Here is a 9,906-nt window from a genome sequence, read left to right as displayed (position 1 = left end):
CTGAGGTAACACCATCATTCTGGCCTCAGTTTAGTTTGCGACCTTGACTTTAGTTTCTAAAAAGCACCATCGACAATAGAGCTAACCCGAGACAAACATCTAGCTTCGGGAGCTTCGGTCACAAACTGCTAGAAAAAAAGTGTCAGAATGATCGTGTAACCTCCACCTAATAACAGAAGTGCGTACTAATTTCGATTAAAGAAGGACATCTCTAACAATGACTTGACAGATTTCTACAGAGGTTCAGAATGACAGTGCTGATTTATGACGTTTACTGTTTATTTATTTGACAGCACGTATTTGAATTTGTTTTGCATTCATATTTTTTTCAAGATTTACCAGTCTCGTTTTCGCAACCATTTAATATTTTTTATATTGAATACTGTGAAACAAATAAAATACTAAATAAGATGTCGACTGAGGATACAGAACAGTATCGCCAGTTCATAGAGAGATTGCAGAAAGAAGAACATAGACCGGCTGCACTGAATGATATCAAAAACTTGTTGGCATATAAGCCTGCAGGCGAGGCTATCACTACCATAAGAGATGTTGGGATATCTAAAATCGTTCAATGTCTAAATGTACCTAACACGTATGTTTGTGAACTTTCTTTCATATTATGCATTTTACTTTAGCACTCGAAAATAGAACATTGAGACGATTTCCTTTTCAGATCTCATGTAGATTTAACATGCGAAGTTCTAAGGGTATGCTTTGAGAAGTTTCAACCTGGAGATGTGGTGAAGAACTATACAAGTCATATCATGTACTTGCTTCGTCATGGAAATAGTTGTGTGAGGAGACTAGCTATTGATCAAGTTAGTATTATTTTTGACTGAGATCAACTGCTTTGATAACAATAGTTTCATAGTTGACATACCTATTTATTTTCAGGTACAGAAGGCAGTTACTACTAGTCCTACAACATTGCCGGTACCACAATACATTGATGTGTATGTAGCAGTGGCTCAATTAGTCAGCGATCCAGATATTAGTGTTGCCAATTCAGCTGTGTTGATAACATCTAACTTGCCACATGAGGCTTATAGTAAAGTTTTGGAAGAGATGCGGATTGCCCTTGAGTATAATAGCAGCAGCAAGTGTAATGTTTTTGAGGTAATTTATTATCTGTACACTAATTTTATAGGATATGTGATTTTAAAATTAAAGCACTAAAGGGATAAAAGTTACATCTAAAATAATAATTTTCTCACTCATTCAGGTTGTGGTCCATATCTCAACAAAATCCTATGAGCTGTTTAAACTGTGTGCTGACCTGAAATATGTGGATTTCATGATATCAGAACTACAAACTGATGATGTACTGTACCAAGTCAACATTCTAGAACTGCTATCAAGGTTGATTATCAAACCTCATGGCATCAATTATCTTGTAAAAAATGGAGCACTGCAGAGAATTTTGGGTCATGTTACAGAGTTGCAGAATAATCCTCTTCGTGGGTTGTTGATACCAGGTATCATAGAACACATTTACATTATACATATTTAAGTACTAACTGGATGTAGCTGAGTGCATACGTTAAATAAAGGAAAGCTTTAATCATAAATATACCTAACAACATTTTCTACTGATGGGATGGAATAGGGTTCTCGAATAATGTACCTCTTTTGTTTTAACCCCAGGATACATGAAGTTCTTCGGGTGCATTGCTCACAGTTACCCTAAAGAAATATTTGAGAAACACTCAGCAGTTTTTGATACACTATTTGAAGCCATTGAATCTGGTGACCAAACTGTTTTACCTGTTGCATTGGATACTTTGGGATTTATTGGTACAACTGTGGAAGGAAAGTTATGCTTGGCTGCACTAGGTATGTAATAATTTTATTGTGTACAAATTGAGATGAAATAGAACCAAAAACTAATCAACCATTTTTTCATTGGCAGGTATCAGATACACGCAGGCTGTGGATCACGTCAGTCAGCTCATCAGGAATAGTGACACTGAAACCAAGATTCGTGCTTTGCACTGCTTTGCTGGCCTTATGAGCATTGACAAAGATCCTAGTGTGTCCAAAAACACACCTGTTGACCACAGGGTGACCTTAATGACTAGAGAATGGTTTAGAACTTTGGATCCTAAGCCTATGGAAACCTTATTTGATATCTGCAAAAACCCATTTCCTGATATAAGACAAGCTGCATTTATATTGTTGGATGCAGTTTGTCAACATCAATGGGGTGAAGAAATGGTTGCTCGAGCTGCAGGTATTTTTACATTCAGCAATTCATATTTATGTGTAGGTTATCAAACAAAAAAAAAAAAACACATTTGGCCTTAATTAAAATCAATTTATTTTAATTATTTTGTATTTAACACTAAAAACCTTAAAGATCTATTTTATAAAATAAATAGTGGAGCATTATAAGATACATAGAACATATAAAAAAATAATGAATACTTTTATATCAATTTCAGGTTTCATTGAATTTCTTCTAGATCGTTCCATAGTTTATACAAAGGAGACCAATGAAGCTAAGTATGATATAATTAAAAGGCTGGCCAATTCACCAGCATTTGATTCTACTATTATTGGGCGACTTCATACTTATGTAGAGCAAGGTCCATTTTATTCTGAAAGTCAGTTGGAAGTTGCAATGGAAGAAGGAGACTGAATTATCTAATTAAGTCAATAAAACATGCATTGTGTCAATATCGTTTTAACATTACTTTCGGCTTTTGTACGCCAAACAATTTCAAAACATTTAACTCACAAAGTGTGGCAAGAACAACTTTATACATTAACAATATTAACTATAGTAATTGGATATCCATTTTGTTCATGTTATTTCTTACAGGAAATTGACAAATTGTGTTGTTTCATCCAAGTGTGATGAGATGGTTCAAAAAACAATTCATTCTAAATGAACTATAACTGTTGGCATATTTACTAAAAATACAAGATTTATTTTAGTTTCAAACAAGAAATGTAAAATTTAATTTTTTATTAAAATATTGTTGATCTATTTCCTTCTTTTATTTTTGGTTGTTGTTTCAGTCTTAGGAGTTCCTTTCCGTTTAGTTGCTGTTTTTTTGCTGCCGCCTCCATATTTTGCAGCTAAATTTTCAATAAAGGAATCAATCTGGTTAGCCCTTTCTTTTTGCTTCTGCTTTATTGTTAATTCCAAGCTGTTTGGCCCTGAAAATACAGAAACATGTTGAATGTATGTGTTGCTACCATGTCTAGTTCAGTTGTAATGGTATTGTTATACTGGTATCCAAAGGGCTCCAGAAGGACCAGAAGTGGGGATAGCTTTACAATAAATTTCTTATATTTCAGTACATACATCATGTTTAGCTCTTTTTTACTGTCAAGTCCTAAGGGAAGTTTTTCAATTTCTCCCCAGATTAGAAGTTTAGGGTTACTATCAATATCTGTGCCTCACATCATCCAAAATAGAATCTGTCTTTTGTATGTAAAAGTATTTGTATGAATGTACCTGAGCTCAGATTTAGTTCCTTCTGCATTTCTTCTGCCAGCTTTGCCTCTTTTTTCTCTTTTGCTATTCTTTTTTGACGGCGGCTGGCTGGTTCGTGAGTAAATATTTTATACTCTGGTACTTCACCAGTTTTTATCATTTCCTAAAAACAAAATTTGAATTGATTTCAAAAATTTTTTAAACATTATACCATAAAATATGTAATTGATATAGAAAATGCATATAATAATATGATCAAATGAAAGTTAATATAAAGCATTATCTGAACTTACATTGACAATCTCTCTTATTCTTGGTTCTTGGTCCGTCCTTGCAAATTGAACGTGGTCAACTATATAATTCATGTCACCTTTGGCTGTCAAATAGACTTGTTTGATATCTTGTCTTTCTACTTCCGAGCCTGAAATATAACATAGCGCATATAATTAACATAAAAATTCTATTAAATCAAACCCTTTGGTACATCATGTGGAATATGTTAATTTAGCTACAAATTTATTTGATTTATATCTAGAGTATAGTCTATAACTATTCACTTACCAACATATTCCTTCTCATAAGCTCTGATATCTTCATCAGTAATTTTTTTAAACAAACATCGCCAATATATACCCCAATCTCTGTCGACAATGACATTAAAGTCATCATCATCTACAGATTTAGTTTCATCATAAATGGATCTCTTGTCTTTGTCAGTAAGGATCTCATGAATACTTCCCAACACTTTAAATTTTTCAGTTGCTTCCAGCTTTTCATCTTCCTCAACTCTGTCGGGATGTACTTTTAGTGACAACTTGTGGTATGCTTTCTTCACTGTTAATCAACATGTAAATAAATTAGTACTGTGTCGATGAATCCACTATAGTATAAGAATATGAATCCACTATACGATTTAATTTTTTACCCTTAGAAACATTTACAGTAACAATATATACAACCTTAAATCAAACAAAACTAAAAAATATTTACAAATAATTAAATATTACATGAATTTATCTTATACCATATTGTCGTACCTTCTTTGTCTGAGGCAGTTTCAGGAATTTGTAAAACTTCGTATAAGTTAGTGGTTTGGAAGTACTTTTCACAAAGTTCGAGGAGACCCATATCTCCGTTTTTTAAATTATGTAAGTATCGTGAACTGTAGCTGAATCTATTCAATAAACTATTGACAAAAATCTATAAACGCGCCAAAATTACCGGTAAACTGCTGAAGTGAGTAAATGTCAAATGTGTCAAATGATGACGTTATTATAAGTGTTGCCAAAACATAGTTTGTTTATGGTGATATAATGGTGCCTTGAGTCGGTATCAGAGATATTAACTATGTATTTTGAGCAAACTGTATAGAACGTTGAGATAATAAATAAAAGTATAAATAATAATATATATAAATAAATAATATAAATATAAATGGTCGATCAATTGATATTCAATTATTTGTTATTCGATTTGGCATAGTACACCCGATGTACTCAGGTGGTCTCATATATACTTTTTTATCAATAAATTGGCTATTGGGTCCAATTAGCTGGTATTTAAACAGAAAAAGAATACCTATGGATATGGAGTACATTATTATGTACACTTAGACAACATTATGACATACATTTTCAGGACATTCATATTTCTGTAAAGAATCTTTACTAAAGATATATTGTTTTTGATGTTTGAGGGCATACTGGGGGTCATAATTTTCAAAAAATTCTTTTAAGGTTTTAGTTGAGTTTATCATAGGCTTACCTTTACCCCCAATAAATACCTTTTGGATTGTTATTGGTCTGTAGGGTCAGTTGTCGGCTGCTGTGCAAGAGGGCTCGAGTTCGATTTCCGGATCGCGACGAAATCGCTTTGTGGGTTTTAAATACCTAGTTGGTGATTGATGAACCTGTGCATCGTAGAGCATGCAAAAGTCGGTCCTGCGCCAGATCTATCTCCGGTCGTATCGGATTGCCGTCCCACCAGGCTATGAGAGTGAAGAAATAGTGAGTGCATCTGTGTTTTTGCAAATGCTTGTGCACTGCAATATGTCTTTTGTAATCTCTTTCCTTGTACGAGAACAGCCGCCGTGGCCGATGATCGGCTAGGAGCACATCACCATCAATAATATTAAAGCAAAAGGTAGGATATAGGTACAACCTCCATGTATCTCAATTTCGACGACTTCATTTGTTTAGAAATAAAACCTTTGGTATTTTGACGGATAATTAGCTTTTATCGGAATTTATTATTTACTGGATCTGATACACACTTATTTCAATATCCATATGTGTTTTTAATAGAAATGGATCCTATAAAACTAGCTTCTGGCGATAATAAAATTGCTATTACTTCAAGACAAGTCTACGACACGAAAGCATATGAAGCTGAAGATGATAAGCAATCACCTAACTGTGACGAGGTGCAGACAGAAAGTGATATTGAAAAAGTAGGACAAAGTGACGTCACACCACAAATGATTGATGATAATGAAGCCAAAATGAAGGAGAGAATAGCGCAATGTAAAAATATTATTGAGTCACTAAAGATTGAACTTAACGAAGAAAAGGCGAAATTGGAAAAACAAAGTCTCAAAAACTGTCAACGTGTATCGGAATCTCCGTCAAAATGCACAACTAGCTACCAGTGTGTATCATCCTCTAACGCATTTGCAGGTGATCTGACATACAATACCAACTTATACAGGGAATGCGTGGATAGCAAACTAACTTGTGATGAAAACTTAATAGAATATGAGAAACAATTACAGAAATATCAAAATACCCTCAATATGGCCCAAATTGAAAAGAAAAATGCTATAAGAAAACAAATGCTAGCTAAAGCTTATCGACTAAAGCTTTTAGAAGTCGAAAACCAATGCAATATAGAACTGTTAAGAGTTAAGCAAAGTTTACAATGCCTCGAACCTTTGCAAATGATCGCTAGCAAGTGGAAAACTAATACTGATGAAATGTATGATGTAAATAGCTTTGAGTTGATCCCGAGATATCCAGAACTTAACGCTAATTCTAGTAGTGACATCACCTCCTACGAACTGGAGATAAAAACAGCGACAGAAAGAATTGAAAATGTTGCTAAAGAAGATTCCGTCTTTTCAGACTGAAACATCTATCAAGCTAAACAATAAACTGACATAGCATAAAACCATAGTTGGTATTTTTAGACATTTTGTTTCAGGTCCTGAAAATTTTAAAACTGTTTTGTGAGCTTATATAACCCTGTTTTAAATTTTTCACTTGCATGGAATTTACAAAAATGTTATAAAATTTACTCAATAAATCTATTGGTACTTAGTACTTATCATATTATTTATTCTAATGTTTTTTGTTTCTGAACTCAAGTCTAACTTCATTGATTTTATCGTTATGTTATGAGGCTCAGACGTAGGAAGTGAGAGCATCGTTAATTTCGAAAAATCACATCAAGCATGTTGTCTCCGCCTAGCAGACCTTTGAACTTTCTATAGGAGTCACACAAGAAATTACAAGAAATGACAATGTAGCTAAAGCTGCAGGTTACTGGGTGTCATGACGTCATTAACCATCATCTGAAAATTGATTATTTATTTCTATTTATACGTAATTATTAATTTAAACTTACTTATTTACTTAACTATAAAAAATATCTACTCAAAAATAAACTAAAAATAAAAGCAAACATCACAACTTGAAAATTTGCACAACAGCAATCAAATCAATTACCGAAAACGGGTGTGAAACTCTGATTTCAATAAATCAAAAGCCGAGGAGGACCTCCGCAGTGGACCACACACATTGAGGCACGCGCTTTGAATGCTGCTGACTTTTTATTCTCGCCGCTTGAGACTCGATCGTGTTCACTCGGCGCTCGTCGGCACCCGGTCGGCAAGCTCCCGCACTGACATCACACACGTCTGCCTGCGCCCGCGCCCGTTCAGTTAGGAACTTGAACTTTATTTTAATAAGATTCCAATTTGTCAATTAGAGGGCATCGCATGAACGAAACAGGTTTGACTCCTTTACACCTTGTGTCTTTATGAGTTTCATTTAAAAAGTGCTTTTGAATACCTACATGTTGATGTGAACACATTGCTAAGATTAGCAGATTTAATATTTACTTTCCTTTTAAAAGTATGATTTATCTTCCTAAGTAATTTTTGATCTTTATTTTAATTTAAACTTAGATCCTTCTTTTTGTAATTAGATGTATTTAATCGTTTAATACCCGACCTAGACTGATGCTCCTTTTTTGTGAAAAAAAAAACAACCAGGAAAAAAAATATTTACATTCGACAAATTTTATTGCAAGCATGTTATTGTACACTTTTCGCAAAATAAGTGAATCTACCTAACTTAGCAATTGTGAAGTGAGCCATTTGACTCCTTGTGCATTTGTTCGTAGTTAGTTATTATTGATCGTAATTGAAAAATTATTGAATTTAACCAGTTTAAAACTACCTACAATTTTTTTCATATATATTAATACCAAACCGCGATTTCAGAAGAGGCCATTGCTGGTTGTTTACATTTTGCACTTGATTATTTAAAGGGCAAAGAAGGTAGACAAAGGAAATTAAATCAATGAAATGTGTTAAAAAAATTAAACAGTAATACGCTCCGGTAGCTACGCGCCGGCGATACGAAAGTATGCAAAGTATTTTGGCCAAGCAAGTTTTCGATTCTGCATCTCAGCAACCTTTAAACTTTGATGTTTTTTTATCTGAGTCTGGAATTTAAGCGAATTCCATGTCCCTGGAAAGATATGTTAAGTATTTTAATCCATCTCTGACTAATTGCATACAGAATTTAAATAAATAAGAAGGTTTGAAGTGGAAAAGAGGGTATTAGTCACTAGTTATCCTTTTTAACATGCAGTGGTGGCTGCGTTCGCAGGAAACTTTGTTTGTTGTTGGAGTAGGGAGATATCTCACTCCAGCCGCGCGTTGGACGACACGGCACCCGTCTTATGTGTACGAACTCGAGAGTTTTATGGAAGAGTAAACAATTTAAAACACTACACGCCGGGCGTATTGGTCCAGCACTCTCCTCCATTAGCCTTAGCCGACACCTCGAGTTGCCGGTCCTTTGACGAAAATGATGTTTGTTCACAAGCGCAGTGACGGAGGTGCGGGCGCGACACTCGCTCGCCACTTGGTACAGTTTGCTTTAGCTGCCTTACAGAGGATGGTAATCGGTTTGTCGATCTTGTTTAGTTATGTATGTGTGGGTGATCACCGACATGTTTTTAATAATAACCCCATCTTGCATGTTTGATTTGCTTCTTCTTAATGTAGAAATGAGGAAGAACGACAACAAGGTCGTATCATTCTTATATCACAATTTTTAAAAACTACAGGTACACCTACTTATTAGCCTATTAGTTACAACACCTAAAAACTATTTACAAGATTTCTATACAGCACGATAAATTAGTAGGTCCTACTATTTTTTTTAATTTAATTCACGAATCATTATGGTCCATTCAAATCCATAAATAGGCTACGTAACTTTATTAACAGTTTTTTTTTACCATCACCATAACACGCTGGAAAATACGCAATGTTACTCATCCGTATTGACTCTGAAACCCTGATTTTTTTCTAATAGAATCTAAATATTTCAAACTTGAATGCTTTTAAAACAGATATTTCGATAAAGGAGTGTGTATTTTAAAAATTCTGTAGAACGCAAATCCGTTTAGTTATGAATGAACGTTTAAAGTTGTGGCCGTTACAATAACATCCCTCAGTTATTGGTCTAGTTTATTGTATGCGAACGTTTTTATTGTGCCGGGAAGTCTCGGCTATCAGCGTTGGCGCCAGAATTAGTGTAGGTGTTAACACTGATTACGTAATACGTACCTTTTTGTGATTACTTCCTGCCCTTTCTTCTTGAATATTTTTTTTGGTGAAAATATACGTTGATCTGACCGCCATCGCCAGTACTGAAGATAAAACACGTGAAATTGCAACTCGCGTTAAATCCTCTACTGAAAATTCGTCTAACTGCTTAATACATTTCTCGCAATTTTATTTTTGGGGTAAATATATTTTCGATTGACGTGCACTTTCCCACGAACATGAATCTAGTAGTCACGTATGAACTTGCCGCACTATTACATTAATGAGTTATCAGAATTAGAACAAAAGTAAGATGCTTTTGTTGTAGCAAAGCCGCAAATATTTAGCACAAAGGGGTTGCACTAACGTAGGTAACGTTAGTGCAACTTAATTGTTTCAGACCGGGTAGAAGATGACGTCATCGGTTATATTCCAAGGTAGTTAAATAAGGAAGTTACTTATCGTCACCTATCTTATCAGTGGTCCGCAGCGCAAATCTTTGTGTGCGAGGTGCGAGCACGTTGCGTTCGCACCCCTTTTGTTAAAAGTTCTCATGGGTCTTTTCTGGGTAAGGCAGATAAGGATGTGTGAAAGTCTATCTAACTGAGTTTACTCTATTTGT

At 34.6% G+C, this 9,906-nt stretch overlaps 3 protein-coding genes and 1 long non-coding RNA gene across 4 annotated transcripts; 2 read left to right on the top strand and 2 right to left on the bottom strand.

Moving 5' to 3' along the window:
• The first annotated feature begins 269 nt into the window (after nucleotides 1–269).
• Nucleotides 270–2,992, top strand: LOC124631604 (26S proteasome non-ATPase regulatory subunit 5). Its single transcript, XM_047166088.1, has 7 exons — nucleotides 270–595; nucleotides 677–821; nucleotides 898–1,119; nucleotides 1,226–1,478; nucleotides 1,648–1,836; nucleotides 1,913–2,233; nucleotides 2,445–2,992. Exons 1-7 carry the CDS (start codon nucleotides 411–413, stop codon nucleotides 2,639–2,641), a joined length of 1,512 nt encoding a protein of 503 aa, XP_047022044.1. The 5' UTR covers nucleotides 270–410; the 3' UTR covers nucleotides 2,642–2,992.
• Nucleotides 2,297–4,699, bottom strand: LOC124631607 (dnaJ homolog subfamily C member 9). Its single transcript, XM_047166092.1, has 5 exons — nucleotides 4,483–4,699; nucleotides 4,007–4,279; nucleotides 3,739–3,866; nucleotides 3,467–3,608; nucleotides 2,297–3,165 (listed from the first exon to the last, which is right to left on the bottom strand). Exons 1-5 carry the CDS (start codon nucleotides 4,571–4,573, stop codon nucleotides 2,990–2,992), a joined length of 810 nt encoding a protein of 269 aa, XP_047022048.1. The 5' UTR covers nucleotides 4,574–4,699; the 3' UTR covers nucleotides 2,297–2,989.
• A 560-nt stretch (nucleotides 4,700–5,259) lies between these two features.
• Nucleotides 5,260–6,683, top strand: LOC124631861. Its single transcript, XM_047166488.1, has one exon. It carries the CDS (start codon nucleotides 5,751–5,753, stop codon nucleotides 6,567–6,569), a length of 819 nt encoding a protein of 272 aa, XP_047022444.1. The 5' UTR covers nucleotides 5,260–5,750; the 3' UTR covers nucleotides 6,570–6,683.
• Nucleotides 6,684–7,726: 1,043 nt separating this feature from the next.
• Nucleotides 7,727–9,811, bottom strand: LOC124631922. The gene is made up of 2 exons (XR_006984559.1): nucleotides 9,306–9,811; nucleotides 7,727–8,196 (listed from the first exon to the last, which is right to left on the bottom strand). It is a non-coding gene; the product is annotated as an uncharacterized LOC124631922 (long non-coding RNA).
• Nucleotides 9,812–9,906: the final 95 nt, after the last annotated feature.

Source organism: Helicoverpa zea, chromosome 7, assembly GCF_022581195.2.
Source record: "Helicoverpa zea isolate HzStark_Cry1AcR chromosome 7, ilHelZeax1.1, whole genome shotgun sequence".
NCBI lineage: Eukaryota > Metazoa > Arthropoda > Insecta > Lepidoptera > Noctuidae > Helicoverpa > Helicoverpa zea.
The sequence above is the reverse complement of the archived record's forward strand: the minus strand, read 5'-3'. Positions and strand labels throughout refer to the sequence as shown.

Excerpts from the sequence above, each read along its gene's own strand:
- LOC124631604 (XM_047166088.1), top strand. The coding sequence starts at position 411 with ATGTCGACTGAGGATACAGAACAGTATCGCCAGTTCATAGAGAGATTG. Across the intron at positions 596-676 it reads TGTCTAAATGTACCTAACAC|ATCTCATGTAGATTTAACAT; the intron begins GTATGTTTGTGA and ends TTTCCTTTTCAG. Across the intron at positions 1,479-1,647 it reads TCGTGGGTTGTTGATACCAG|GATACATGAAGTTCTTCGGG; the intron begins GTATCATAGAAC and ends TTTTAACCCCAG.
- LOC124631607 (XM_047166092.1), bottom strand. The coding sequence starts at position 4,573 with ATGGGTCTCCTCGAACTTTGTGAAAAGTACTTCCAAACCACTAACTTA. Across the intron at positions 4,280-4,482 it reads AACTGCCTCAGACAAAGAAG|TGAAGAAAGCATACCACAAG; the intron begins GTACGACAATAT and ends GTTGATTAACAG. Across the intron at positions 3,867-4,006 it reads TTATGAGAAGGAATATGTTG|GCTCGGAAGTAGAAAGACAA; the intron begins GTAAGTGAATAG and ends GTTATATTTCAG.
- LOC124631861 (XM_047166488.1), top strand. The coding sequence starts at position 5,751 with ATGGATCCTATAAAACTAGCTTCTGGCGATAATAAAATTGCTATTACT.